Source organism: Ctenocephalides felis, unplaced genomic scaffold (genome assembly GCF_003426905.1).
Source record: "Ctenocephalides felis isolate EL2017-DRISC unplaced genomic scaffold, ASM342690v1 CF-g0.4_SCAFFOLD_03572, whole genome shotgun sequence".
NCBI lineage: Eukaryota > Metazoa > Arthropoda > Insecta > Siphonaptera > Pulicidae > Ctenocephalides > Ctenocephalides felis.
This window is the reverse complement of record NW_020539726.1, coordinates 10,532,920-10,549,157: the sequence shown is the minus strand read 5'-3', so window position 1 is coordinate 10,549,157 and position 16,238 is coordinate 10,532,920. Positions and strand designations below refer to the sequence as shown.

General features: G+C 28.0%; 1 protein-coding gene across 1 annotated transcript in view; it reads left to right on the top strand.

Annotated features, from left to right (window-relative positions):
* Positions 1 to 574: 574 nt before the first annotated feature.
* The window catches only part of LOC113387974 (low-density lipoprotein receptor-related protein 2), a 335,517-nt gene continuing 319,853 nt past the window's right edge, over positions 575 to 16,238 (top strand). Inside the window, exon 1 of the mRNA XM_026625380.1 lies at positions 575 to 877. Coding sequence (XP_026481165.1) covers positions 766 to 877 — 112 coding nt within the window. The 5' untranslated portion in view covers positions 575 to 765. The remainder of the gene's footprint in view (positions 878 to 16,238) is intronic.

Here is a 16,238-nt window from a genome sequence, read left to right as displayed (position 1 = left end):
TATGTATTCCTAAATAGTGTAAAAACAAGTGGTTTAAAAATGTTATTGAGTGATTGATAATTTTTTTTATTGCATAATTTTCTAATATTTAATGACAATTGTTGAATAGCATAATACCCAGTACATTTAAAATATTAAATTAAAAACGAGTTTTAACCCGACGGTGGATATTTATTTACCTTCGAACGGTCGGAGTGGTCTGGCTGGACCACACATTTTTTCGTTCTGATTTTTTCATTGATCGACAGCTAATGAAATTTTAGAAAAAGTCCAGAAATTTCAAGTCGATAGGATTCTTAAAAGTTTTTTTTTAAAAAATTGAAGTCGAAAAATGTCTGGCCAGACCACTCCGACCGACGGAGGGTTAAAGTGGCTTCTTTAAACAATTTGTGTTTTTTAATAAATATAATATAATATATCTGTTAATAAATTGTTACTAGCGCCCCCACTACGAGCACCCCCATAATCCGTCCAGAACGCATGCGCTAGGCCGAGAATTAGAGAATCAGTCTGGCGTGTCGAGTCGTGACTGTCAGTCGCGCAATTGAACCGCTGAACGAAGCAAGGTACTCCCGGTTGGAGGAAAAGGACATACTTACATCACGAAAAAATAATATTAAAAGAACGCGATTTAGATTGTAAGTGCTTAGAGATTTGTGATAGTTTTCATGTAGTGTAGTAGTTATTTTATCCTGTGTTGTAAATCTTTTGATAATTGACAATTACCTAGCCTATTAAGTGGATTATGTGCGAGTTGTGGTCTTGATGACGTACAGTGTTAAAGTGATGGAGACCGAATTTAGGAAGTTCAGGTCTCTTGTGATACTATTAGCGATAGGAGTAACGGTTGTCGGCGCGGACACGCGAGGAACAACAGGTATGTGGCGGCGCAGAGCTTGATTGCGGCGCGTTTACGATCCTACAGGTGTCTTACAAAGGCCAAGGGATTTCCAAAAATCATATGATAAATTCACTATTTAATAAAATACTTGAACTCTATACTTGAATGAGGCGAATATTATGCAATTTGTTTTTTTCATTTTTTTTGGTTTGGTTTCAATTTATTTGTAACACCTAAACGGTATTACTGATTTAAAATTTTGTGTTTTTTTTTGTTTTCTTAAGATTTTTTATTTTATTTAATATCAGAAGTATATTATAACTATTAATTTATTAAGACGACGGGCTTTCCAAAAATCTTATGATAAATTCACTCTTTAATCAAATAAACTCGATACTTGAAAGAGGGGAATATTATGCAATTTGGTTTCAATTTATTTGTAATATCGTTTACTGATTTTAAATTTTGCGTTTTTTTTATTTATTGTTTCATTTAATATCATTAAAAGTACATTATATTAATTTACTAAATAAATACCTATCTTCAATCAATTTGAAGATGACAAAACAATTATATGAACTATAATACATTGAACATAACTTTGTATTAATAACTTAACCGTAGGGGTAAGTTATAGTAATCGTCCAAAAATCGAAAATGAAAATTTTTGCTTAACTTTACTTATCAAAGGCTTCTGAAGATTTTGACATACCTTAAAAAAAATTGATGTATGTGTGTGTGTATGTATGTCTGGTGCGGATACAATTTTTCGTCGACGATTTCGGGCGCATGGATCAATCGATTCGAATGATTAACAAAAACATTCGATTCCTATTGATCGGGAGACGTGCTGGTTAATTTTTGACAACTACCGGTCCGGTATGTTTTGGGAGATACAGAGCAAAAAGTGCAAAAAATTACAAATTTTGGAAAAAAGGACCATCCGATTCAAATGATTTGCTTGTGTTGACAGTCCAATAAAACAGTGATAAATTTTTGAAAAAGGCAAGAATTTTTTTTTTATTTTAATTTTTTTTTTAATTCGAAAAATAAATTTTAAAATATCGAAAATGATTCGTATTTTAATTTTAATTCTATAGAAAATTCTGAAGCTCACCTATATACTTGAAATAAAAATTTTTGCAAAACTTTGCAATTCAGTTTATATAATTTTTAGAAATATGAGATAAGGTCTTTCATTCTAACTCCGTTTGATTATACTTTGTTTATTTACTTTTCATGTAAAAATATATAAAAACTTCCAATTTGTAATCTCTTATATATAAAATACGAATAATGAAATTTACAGTGTTCATAATAATCTATTAGAAAACTTTTAAAATTTCTCGAATGTTTTATTACGGCAAGGAAAGTTCTAGCAATTTACATTGAGGCACGACGTCATGCACCACTAGTTCTAAATCTAGATAATATTAATTATGTGGCAAATATAATATCACAAAAATCACAATCGATATATATAGATATTTGAAGACAACACAACATTAAAGAAATAAAAGTGTGAAGGAGAAAAAATCAGATAAATTAAACTTGAGATATTTTGAGTAATTTTGTATTTTTAGAAAATTGAAGACAAAAGTTTTTTTATAAATTTTGATAACGCATGGTTTGAATACCAAATTATCTCAGCAAACCAAAACTAAATCAGTTAGTTTCTCATATTTTTTTCTGATATAGGTTACCTTATTATCAGTTGAAATAAATAAATTTGAAATCCAAATTTAAATAAATATGTAATCAAAATGAATAATTTTTATGATATATTTAATAATCTAAAAATTTAAGAAGAAGCATTATTATTAAAACTATTAAATTAAATAATTTCTTTGTACTATGCTACTTATTTTAGCATAAATCAATAAGCAAATCCAATACAATTATTTTGTAATTAAATTTTAAAATGCTAAACAATTTCCAGTAAACAAATTAAATTTCATGATATTTTTATATTTTGCTGTGATTAAAATATTTGAATTGCGAATGATGCAAATGTAAATAGAGAATGAATAAAATAAATTAGTAAAAAATTGAGGAAGTTTAAAAATATTAAAATTGTCTGTATATAATTATACTTTTTAATAATGTTGGTAAATATTCATTTATTTTTTGTTACTAAAAGTATTTCTAAGATTACTATAACCATTAACAGTATCATTTCCCTTCAGTTCATATTCATATCATTAACCTCTAGTATACTTTTGCCAAGAACTAGATTTTTGTAGTTAATAATGAATTTGTTTTAACTTCTTGTTAACTAAAGTTTTTAGTTTTGTTGAAAGATAAGTTATATTTAATAAATATCAAATACTTGATAAATTACATAAGAAAGTTTTGTACCAAATCCCCATTTTTTGAAGTCCACGTTAGTTTGAAAAAAACGATTTTTATTCCTTAAGCCAGTAGTTTCCAACCTTTTAGTACCACGCCTTTAATTTATAAATACCAAATCTAATTTCATAAATACCAATTATTGATATTATAATTAACCTGATGTAAAAGTATAAATATTTAATTACTTTAATGGGGGTTATATTACCTTTTTTTCAATTTCTTTAGTTTATCAATCATGTTCAGGTATCAATTGATAGAGCTGGACATTTTAAATATGGAATCTTTATTTTTTAAATTCTATAATGTATTATTCGTGTTACCATTAAATATTAGTATATGACTAATCACTTAAATTCAATAGATTATTTTTTTTAATAATACAATATACAATGTATTTTAGCTACTATGAGTATTAATAACTGCGTTGTGTGTATTCTGACCGTTATATAGTAGTTTATATTTATTTATAATTACTACAAATGGGTGAATACCTCTACTATACTTAAAAATATATGGGCCTACTCTTTCATATAAAGTGGTACTATTAACTGTCAAGATGCCACGTGGTTGCTGTGAAGTTTTAGATAGAAAACCTAACCTAGAAAACGCACAAACGTCGATAATTGTAAAAAATTATAAAATAGTCTTATAATAAGTGCATATTTGTGATGTGGCATAATAACATATGAGTGAAGTTATATTTTATTTGCAAAACGCCTGACTGCACTGTAAATCATAGTTTTTTTGACAGTTTTTAGTACCACTTTATATGAAAAACGTTTTAATTTATAAATACCAAATCTAATTCATAAATACCAAATTATTGATATTATAATTAACCTGATGTAAAAGTATAAATATTAATTACTTTAATGGGGTATATACCTTTTTTTTCAATTTCTTTAGTTTATCAATCATGTTCAGGTATCAATTGATAGAGCTGGACATTTTAAAAATATGAATCTTTATTTTTTAAATTCTATAATGTATTATTCGTGTTACCATTAAATAGTTAGTATATGACTAATCACTTAAATTCAATAGATTATTTTTTTATAATACAATATACAATGTATTTTAGCTACTATGAGTATTAATAACTGCGTTGTGTGTATTCTGACCGTTATATAGTAGTTTATATTTATTTATAATTACTACAAATGGGTGAATACCTCTACTATACTTAAAAATATATGGGCCTACTCTTTCATATAAAGTGGTACTATTAACTGTCAAGATGCCACGTGGTTGCTGTGAAGTTTTAGATAGAAAACCTAACCTAGAAAACGCACAAACGTCGATAAATAGTCTTATAATAAGTGCATATTTGTGATGTGGCATAATAACATATGAGTGAAGTTATATTTTATTTGCAAAACGCCTGACTGCACTGTAAATCATAGTTTTTTTGACAGTTTTTAGTACCACTTTATATGAAACGTTACGTAACATAGCCTTGCCATAACATTGGTCAATAGTGTGCTTACAAGAGTTATCTTTGGATAAATCCTCTTTGTACAATTATATTTACAATTTGTGTCAAATTATTTTTTATTAACGTGTGCATTAAAATATTTGGTAAAAAGGAGTGTTGCATCAAGTTCATAGATTTTTTAGTTGATAAAAGAAGTTCGGTCAGTAGGTATATGAACATATTGTGATTCCGTTACGATTGTTGAACTTACAATGGAATGTAGGTAGCGCAGCGGTGTTTGAATTTAAAACGATACAACACTATACCTGCGTCCGATCTGGAAGAACTTTGATCGGAAATCAGAAATTGTATCCCTTTTACCTTATAAAATCAACATTTATTTAATAATCTGTGTTTTAAATTGAGACCTGAGAGGATAATTTGTTACTTAAAATATAATTGTATGATTATTTTAATGCGTTTCATTTTACGAACTTCTTTTAGAAAGGCATGATACTCAAATTATATTCCCGAACAACCTATTTATATAAATAATAAATTTAAAAAACATATAAAATTATAAATAAAAATCTTACTTGTTGGTATTCGATGCATTAGAAACTTCTGGAAGAAGTTTGTTTTCGCCAAAAATTCGATTTGCTAATTTTATATTTTCTCGACGTTTGAAGACATTCTGAAGCATATGTGTGTGCCGATTTTTTGATCTTTCGTCCACGTTTTCTCGTACATCTGGACCAATTTCAAACATTTTATTGCTATTCGATGTATCTCAATAAAGACTTGATTAGTTCATTAGTTTGATTAGTTTTGCACAATGGTCGGCCAAGCCGTTTTTTGTTATTAGTAGAAAAGTGAACAAAAAATGAAGGTAAAAAAGACATTATTAGCAAAAAAACTTTCTGCTTGTGTTGACAAAACAATTGCTTTGGGGGAAAGAATTTTTTTTTTAATTTCAAAACTTTTTTTTAATTTTGAACGTCGTCGTCCAATTCATGAGCTAATATGTTTTGTCTATAAAATAAAAATAATGGAAGTATTTATTATAAGCTATTTGGAAACATTTAATATTTTTCGAATAATTTACCTTTAGGCATGATGCCATATACCACTAGTTTTTAGTAAAGATCGGCCGGGCCGTTTCTTTGTAATTAAAAGTCGAATTTGTTTTTTGGGCGATTATGATGAATCTTTTTTTGATGATAGAGATCATGGTCATACTGAACATACTAAAATTTTATGGCTCTATGACATGTGGTTCAATTTTCAAAATGCATCAAAGTTTTACAAAATATTTACAAAATTTGGTCAAAAACAAAAACTTTATTTTTGAAATAAAGAGTTAAAATTTTTATCAAATAGCTAAATCTTAATTTCGGTTGATTAAGTCAATTAATAGACATATGGAAGTCGTATTCAATTAATAGACACATGCAACTTATCTTAAGGCAAAATATCACTTACACCTAGTTTAATAAGCGACCTGTTGCATGAAATGCTTATGGCTGTTTAATTTTTAGAATACATTTAGTCAGACATTTAGAATATATTCGTAAATTTATATCAGATTATGTTTGTTAAAATGACATTTAGAAAAATTTTCCATCGGTAATTTCCGTTGGTAAATTGGTTTAATGTAACTTAATTCAATTATTGATTTTGAATCTAACAATTGACTATTAGAATCTTTGGCCATGTATTGTGTTAAATATTATTCACCTTTTATTTTTATATGATACCTAATCACTTTTAATGGTATGTAGATTTTGTAATTGTAAAGCCTTTATTTTTATACCTAAAATTTACTTGTTGGCTTTAGAAAAAACAATATTAAATTGCATTAGAAAAACATTACTGATCGATATCACCCACCATCCAATACAATTAATAGATCTAACACATTAATCAATAATATTGTACTACTATATTATTAAAATAGGTGTGTGTATGTATGTGTATATGTAGTCTGTGTAATGTAGTTTGTTTATAATTGTATGTATATTTGAGTTTCTTTTTTTTCTTTATTATACCAAAATTAAAATATAATTTAGTACACTAATAAAAGGTGAACCACTGGGATTTCCTTTTAAAATTTAATATGTTATTTGTCAAACTAATTACTCAATGTCTTTCTATTTAGACAGATTGTAATTTATAAGAAAAAAAAAGAAGATTGATATCACCCAGCACAACAAAAATCATGTTACAAATAAAAAAAATATTTATTACAAAATGATAAGAATGTGTATTTGGTAACATAATAATCATATTCAGCATTTCATTCTAATTAATTCAAGTCATGTAGTTGCTTTATCATTTTGAATTCAGCGTAATGAATTATGTTAAATAATTTTTAACTATTTTAAATTAATTTAAAATATATTGCTACATGTAATTTTAAATAATATTGCTGTACCAATTTAATTGATAAATTAATCTTGTACATAATTCTATTGATATATTTGATGATATATGAAAATTACATTTCTTTGTTATAATTTTATATAGAGTACCAAATTTTCGTATTGATGCTTGCAAATACCGCCAATTAGTATACATATGACATATTTTCATACAATTTGAACTTACTTATTAAAACATATGCGAAACAAATATTTGCATTAATCGAGTACCTTTGAATTTGAATTCAGTCAAGAAGATAATTGATATATTGAAAAATATAACATTTGTTTGTTATAATTTTATTTAGTCTACCAAATTCTTGCATTAAGATTCATGTCTGCGAAATATCTCCAATTAAACAGGGGACATATTTTTAATCATTTTAATTTACTTATCATGTATGGAAAACAAATATTTGCATTAATCGATTACCTTTGAATTTGAATTGTGATTAAATCAAATAACCACTTATATTTGTTATAATTTTATTTAGTCTACAAAATCCTTGCATTAAGATTCAGTCTGCAAAAATATCTGTAATTAGACAGGTGACACATTTTTAATCATTTTAAATATAATTATTATCATGTATGTGAAACAAATATTTGCATTCATTGAGTACGTTTGAATTTGAATTTAGTCATGAAGATAGATGAAATATCATTTTTCTTTGTTGTAGTTTTATTCAGGCTGCCAAATTTTTGGTATTCAGACTCTTGTCTGCAAATATCTCTGATTAGAACCCAAGTCACATATTTTTATACATTCTAACTTTTTAAAATATATGCAAAATAAATATTTGCATTTTATGAGTACTCTTTGAATTTGAATACAGTCAGCAGATACATGAAGGTGATCCATACGTGGTGCACTATTGTAGTCAGCTAATTCTTGACTCATTAAAATGTTTGATAATTTTTCCGCAACGACCCATTATGTAATATTTAGTTATTATGGCGTATGTTTAAAACGAATATCACGTCCTTGTCAAGTTATGTGTGAAATCCGTTATTATATACATATTTTTTCAACATATCGGACTGCCAATTGCAATGGTCCAATAAATACAGATCCATGCATATGTTGAGTGTTTTTTTGCACCTTGTCAACGCTGCGAGGACCGGAAATTTTATTTTCACGTATATTCGGAATAACAATTGGTAATTACCTGGAACTGTTGAATATGGTAACGAGTTGTTTTTGGATTTTTTCAATTTTGTTAAGAATGAATGGATTACATGGATAGATCAAAAGTTGATCAAAATTGAAACATGAATACAACGTTGTTAGTTTCCAATTAAAATATACTTTTTAACTTCCCGTAGTGGTCGCAAAAACTCGAGAATAATTTTTTTTGCATATTTTTCGTTTCAAGACTCTCTGGACATTTTGACGACTGGATACTTAGACAAGTAGGCAGATCGACAGACACATAGATAAAAAAGTAGACATGCAGATAGAATAGTATACAAGTAGAGAGGTAGAAAGATAAACATGTGGACAGGTAGTTAGGTAAATAGATAGAGAAGTAAACAAATAGACACTTATGCAGATAAACATGTAGAGATATAACTTATCCAATATCGAATCGATTACCAATGGGTGACCTTTCGACCATTTTTCCTTTATTTTATAAACCATCAAAATTACTGAATGTTGTATAAGAAAGTCTCAAATGCAAAAAAATGTAGAGATATAGGCAGTTAGATCATATACAAATTAAATTAATATTGATTAATTTTTTTAATTATATATTCACATGTTGCACAGAAAGTTCATGCAACCTGCCTCAAGACAAAGTGCCACTTACAACTAGTTTTTTCCATTCAATTTTATTTTGCAACCTGTTTATATTATTATATTAAGCAGAGAATGCTGACAAAAATATGGTAAAATAAAGTTGATAACAAATCAGTAGATACACTTAGTGGCGTTTCTACTAGAACTAATTAAAATATGATAACAAAAAAACAGAGAACGAAAGGAAAAAAAAACAATAAAATATAGCAAAATGAAAGTAGTATAGTTAATTTTATAGGTATATTTATTATTTAGTATTATAGGTTAATTCTACTATATTAGGTCTTCAGGGATTTTTCTTTTAAGCCTGGTCGGCTGAGATGCAGTTATGATAACATTCTTTTGTGACTTTTCTAGGTTAGGTTTTATATATAAAACGCCTGACTGCTTACCTAATACATAGCATTTTGATAGTTTCTAGTACCATTTTAAATGAAAAAAGCAGCTTACGGCAGAATTGACCCATTAGTCTTCAAGTTAGATTTTATGAGCTTTATTAAAAAGGTCTGTGCTTTTATTGATGCTCCACAGTTCTAAGGTAATGATTTTTATTCCCTAGAAATCTAAAGAATATATAATAATAAATATTAGACAAGATAGTAATATTAGCTCCGTTCAATTTATGTATATTATTTTTGGAGAATGTTAGAATATAGTGAATTGCAATTAGAAAAATATTACAATTTTTTTTATATCTAAAGTATAATCTTGCAGTGCTTCCGATTCCAAATAGCAATGAGCTTAAGTAAATATTAATGGCAACTATTGAGTTTTGCCTGGTTGTTGTACAGGTTGAGGCGCCCCATTAATATTTCGTAATCGGCTTTTAATGCTGAATGAACAAAACTACCACGTTCATCGTACAAGTTTGCATAATACTGCCAGGGTTGAGGAACAATTTTAAGACTCTTGACAAGAGTCTGAAATAATATTTATTATTATTGATTACGGCTTGTTTATGAATAAATAAATAAATTAGGTCATATATGACAAAGTTATATTAGCTTACTTTAATTTTAATATTTTACCAATAGTTAATTTTGACTAACATACAGTGTTAAATTTTAATCATAAAAATGTGTTCATACAGAGGAGAAGTTTATGTATTTTAAAACCAAACATTGATTAAAATGAATTTCTAGTATGTATAGGTTAAACGATCACATTTCAGTTATTTTGCATTTTATTTTATACTTTTTAATCTTTGTTCAATAGTTATATATGAAATGAAATACTACTTCAATATAATTTCACCCAATATTTAATATTGTTTTTTAAATTTATGATTATTATTATTATTATTAATTATCTAACGATATTTCTGAACTCACTTGATCGGCCAAGGTTGACAGCACATATTAATGTATGTTATTAATTAATTAATTGAAAATAGGTGTGCGATTATGCTCTAATATTAATCAACCAAATTTCTACAACGGTACTCGAATTAGTTTCAAGAAATTAGTAATGAGAAACGTATTCATGATTTTAACGAGGCCTTTCAAATATGAAGATGTACTCATTCTTTGAATGCCCATAATTCCGACAGATACAACATTTCAATTTAAAAGATTGTAGTTTGATTGGAATTTGCAATCAAGATCAATAATATATATATATATATATATATATATCTACATGAAATGCATGTATGGTTTTAAATAGATTTAATCGCATTATTTATTGCAATTTTATGTTATACATTTTGAATTGCGATTGACACGCCCTTTTGACATGAATTCGACTCAGCAAATTTTATAGTGCGTTTACAGTTTATACAAGTTGTTGTTTTAATCTTTGTGGTATTTAAAACGTTATATTGTGAAAGATTAAAATGAGTATTATGTGAGGTACAAGTGTGAACGCTTACTATTGAATTTGTTCAGATTGAAACTGACAGCAAAATCTAAGTGAATAATCAGTAAATGGAATATCAATGTTTCGTGCCCCTGCAGCTCGTCGTTCCTCAATATGTATTGTATGAATTCAACCACGTAATCCGTACTTCAGGTCAACAAACCGTGATGCGATCTGACATCGATATGACGACCTTTCGAAAATAATTATCCTTAAATATTATCGTTTATGCAATATCATGATTTTGTATTGATCAGGCGTACTCAACCTGTCTCTTCTCATTTGTGCCAAAAGAATGAATCTTTTTAAATACACACTTTTGCAGAACAATGGCGAAAATGAATCCGTAGGAAAGATGGCATAATTATCGGTATTCACTTTTTATATGACATACATATATATGATCATAAATATTGAGAAGTTGCATTGATTTCATCGGTTTTGTACTACATGTATATACTACGTTTTATACTACACATATCTACTATATGGATTTGCATTTATTACAGCATTGTATAATAATTATTATATAATGTTAAATCAGCGAATTACTTTAAAATGTGGTTTCATAAACTATAATGAGTTTCTTGCATTTGGGTTTGACGCTGATTTTTCCCTTACTATCGGAGAACATCTGAATAGGGAAGTAAGTTTTCTGATAAATATTACAACATTTATTTTAAACAACGTTAAAATCAATTTATGGTTTATTTATGGTTTATTAATGCTTTAATATATAATGATTATACTTAATGAGTATTGCATACATTAAATATGCCATCATCGTTATGGATCAATTTAGATAAGAGAATAAAATATATAAATTGCAGTATTACATGTTGCAACGGGAATAATTAGCTCGCGAAAGAAATATTTTATAGTACGATTTGTATTAATATTTTTTAAATAAAATGTATCTTTTTCTAGTTTGTATTGTATAAATCAATATTTAAAATTTATTAAATAAATAAAAAACTATTACTGTATACGCGTATGTTTTCTTTATGAGTTGTTGACTCTTTATTTTACAAATAAGTTAAATTTTTCTAAGTTTGTTTAAAATGCTTTCGCAATGTTACATACTATAATTTTGTTTCTAATTATAAGGCATATATGTTTAGTTCAATTTTTATGCAAGCCGTAGAATTTGTTAGTGTTTAGAAATAGATACTTTAATGGACGTGCTAATGATATAGAACAGATCTAATGCATCTTGATGCAATAAGTTTATACAATATAATATATTTGAATCTTTGGCAGATGCCTGTTTATGAGATTCGTGAAATTTGGATAATTTATGGATATATTGCAGTAAAAACAACGCACTTATAACTGACAAGTGTTTCAAGACAAACACATCAAGTTTTTACAATTGGAATATATATCTAGTATTTCATCAAACTAGTAGTACCTGCGTAAATATATACAGGGATATGTTTCTTCATTCGTATTTTCAATATTTCGTTTAATTATATTTAAATTAACATTGCCTGTTATTATAGCAAAATATTTTTTGTTAACAGCAATCAGAACTTAATAGTACTTGTTGTGATCACTTGTTAATGACGTGGTTTTATAGATGACAACCCGTTGGTTGGCCTATTTCCTTTATGAATTTGTTATTAGAATGAATGAAATAATAAACTTCTCCAATTGGAAATCAAGCATACAATGCTGTCAAGCAAGCAATCAAGATACAATGAAATCCTGCAAGCTATTGTTAATATGCTTAAGGAGTGAACTATATGTTTTATATTTTTTTCTTTAATTCTAACTTTTTTTCTTTTTTTTCCATGTAAGATTTTATTATATCTCGATTGCTATTTTAGGGAAAAAACTTAACCCTTTGCCGTCGTTTGTTTTCTTTCAGCAACCACAGCATATGTGCATTAATACAGCATTCAGTAAATATAAAACATAACTTTCATACACATATTATTAAAACATATTATTAGATAAGTGTAATTAAGTTATATCAGAAGTTCATAAAAAGGGTTCTAAATTTTTTTTATACATCCAAAACTTATGTGTTACGTATTTCTGCTACTCTTTTCACAGAAATTAATTCCGAGCACCCATCGATACCCCATTCCAAATGTAATTCGAGGGCAAAGGGTTAATACTGATTACTCTTTATTAGATGCAGCAATGCCGAGTAAAAGTTATTTTCACTTGAAATATTGCTATCTACAATTTTAATTGAAAACTGATGTAACTACTGTCGAATCTGGATTTTATTTGAGAGCCCATATCTCTAACCACTAAAAAGTTAGATTGTTGAATATGTCTATGAAAAAACTGTGAACTGGTTGAAAGTGGCATTAAGTCTTAAGGCAAGTTATATGAACTTTCTGAAATGGGTTATAATTGATTGAAACAACCGAAATTGAGATTTAGATATTTAGATAAAAATTTTAACTGTTCATTTCGAAAATAAAGTTTTCGCTTTCAATTAAATCTGAACATTGCGATTTTCAATTGAATTTTCTTAAACACGTTTAAAAAATTATCTGTAATTATATTGCATTATATGTCCTAAAATGGCTTATTATTCCAAATTTTAATGAATTTACAATGTTTGACTTTCATCACATCATAAAGCAAATTTTAACACAAATTTTGACTATAATATTCTTTCAAACTTTGATGAATTTTAAAATTAAACTACTTGTCGTAACGCCGTAAAATTTTAGTATGTTCTTTAGGACCAAGATATCTATTAAAATAAAGTTTAATTGAAAAAAATTTTTCAACAGATAATTACGAAGAAACGGTTCGGTCGATCTTTGTCCAAAATTAATAAACACAACTCTCAAATAATATCTTTCGTTTTTGAGTTTTTGAAATCGATTCAGAATTATTGGCTAAAACGTGGATGTTTTTTCTCACTGCTCTGCTAATTACAAAGAAACTGTTCAGCCGATCGTATTAAAAATCTAACCGATGCAAATGCTTATCAAGGTCATCGATGGTTTTTACATTTTTGAAATCGACTCAACCGTTTTCAAGAAGACGTCGACGAAAGCTCAAAATCTATTCACTCATACACATTCTTTTTCCAAATTTGGTCTCATTCGATTCAGAATGGCTTGGAACGTTCAGGAAACATAAAATTATGAAATTGTTTTTTTTATGAAAACATAAACTTTTTCTGGATGTTAAAAACAATTGTATATCCAATTCCTTTGTTATCAAATTCTTTCGTATAGTAGTACAAAATAACTCTCATTCTCGTAATTTTTATTTCATCGTTCAAATTAAATATTTTATGGGAAATAAATGAACGATTTGAGGCATGTTTTCTAATTAAATACGTTGTTTTATCTCCAAGTAAGGTTTATATTAAAAGAAGTAAAATCGCTATAATTAACAATTAAAATTAGCATTTATCTCTTTTCGCCTCTTGATTTTTCTCGTTGGTTCGATTTTTCTCATTGTATTTTTTTCATAGCCATGGCCATTACGAAACGTCCACATCGACGTAAGCGACGTTAAATCTTCATTTCGTTAATCTCTCGTTGTTCGGCGTTTCCTCGATTTGTTAGTTGTAACCTCTCCAACCGGCGCGGAGCGAGCCATCGCGGCGAGGTCAATGATTTCTCGGTTCTCGCGGAGTCTCCGTCGAGGTACCTAGCTACACCTTCCTGTTGGATGGACGATTGTGATTTGAATACTGACGGCGGCCTGTGTGAACCGGTCCTCCCGCAAAGAACCGGTTGCTGATTTAAAACTAGCTGTAAGTGGAATTCTGTCTTAAGGCAATTAGGGCATCGTGCCTTAAGGCAAATTGCTGGAACTTCCCGTACCAAAAATTATTATTTTTTTAAAAACGATTAACATTTTGAAAAAATTTAATTAAAAAAAAATAGATTTGAGAAACTACAAATTTGACAAAAATTACTTTTTTTGAAAAAAAAAATTTATATGAAAAAAATATTTTTTTTTGAAAAAAATTTTTTTTTTTGGATACAAAAAATTTTTTTGAAAAAAATGTTTTCTTTATTTTGACATATTTTGGAAATTCTGAACTTTTTTTCAAAGCAATCGCACTGCTTGAACTGCTTAGAGACGAAATGTCAAAGCGCGCATGTGCCGCGCCGCCGTCTAACGCATAAGCATTGGTACGGAACCCATAAAAATGTAAAAAAAAAATATACTTATTGTTAAAATCTCTATAAAATATCTGATAATTTGATGTGCATATGTCTAATGATAATTTTTAACCGCCGAACGGCATTATTTTTTACTTTTTTCATTAGATCTCCGAAACCGCTAGACCTACCTCCATGAAAATTTGATCAATTCTACATCTTGTCAATACAAGTAAAATGTTTTTTGAATTATTCAAATCGGACGCTCCGTTCTCTTAAAAACGGAGGTACCGTTCTTATCACTTTTTGCCCCGTATCTTCGGAACGGCTAGACCTGCCTTTGCCAAAAACTAATCAGCACGTCTCCTTATCAATACAAATCGAATGTTTTTTGAATTATTCAAATCGGTTGATCCGTGTTCCCGAAATCGTCGACGAAAATTTGTATCCGCACATACATACACACACATACATACATACATACATACATACATACATACATACATACATACATACACACACACACACACACACACACACACACATACATCCATTTTTTCTAAGGTATGCCAAAATGTTCAGAAGGTTTTGAAACGTCGAGAAATGCAAAAATTTTCATTTTCGATTTTTTTGCGATTACTATAACTTACCCTACGGGAAGTTAATTATATCTATCCCATTAGGATTTTTATTATTGTGGAGAATCTGTCAGCGATTGGTGTTACCGAGTGCACTACTTCCATACTGGGACCCAGATGATGCTGGTAGTGGTTATAGTGACTTGAATGAAGAAAAGTATAAAATTTTCTCGGGAATAAATGATTTAAAATTAAACAAAACTCTCATGTGCAAACATTTGTTCTTTCAGAGTCTTGTTAAGACTATCTATTAGTAATAATTCAACATAATTAAAATAATTACTGACAGTGGGAAATTTTTATTGAAAATTTTAAGAACAAATTTATTAAATACAGATTGTCCTACAACCCAGCGTCCTATAGAAACAGCATATTTAATTAGAAAACATGCCCCAATTCGTTAATTCATATGCCATAAAAAATTTCATGATGAGATAAAAATGACTGGTGCATAGACATTCGAAATTCTACCTTAATTGTTGCTATACAAAAGAATTTGATAACAAAGGAATTGGGTATACAATTGTTATTCTCAGTTTTTCTCATAGAGATATGTGATAATCCAAACACAAAACTAGTGGGGTGTATAGCATCGTGCCTTAAGGCAAATTGCTGGAACTTTCCGTACCGTAACGAAATGTTTGAGGAATACTGAATGTTTTCAAATAGATTATTATAAATATTGTAATATTGTCTAATATTTATAAGAATTATATAAACTGAATTGCAAAGTTAAAATTATTTGTTTAAAGCATATTAGAATTTGAGTCAGAATTAAAAATAAAATCTGAATTATTTTCGATACAAAAAACCTAAGAAAAAAT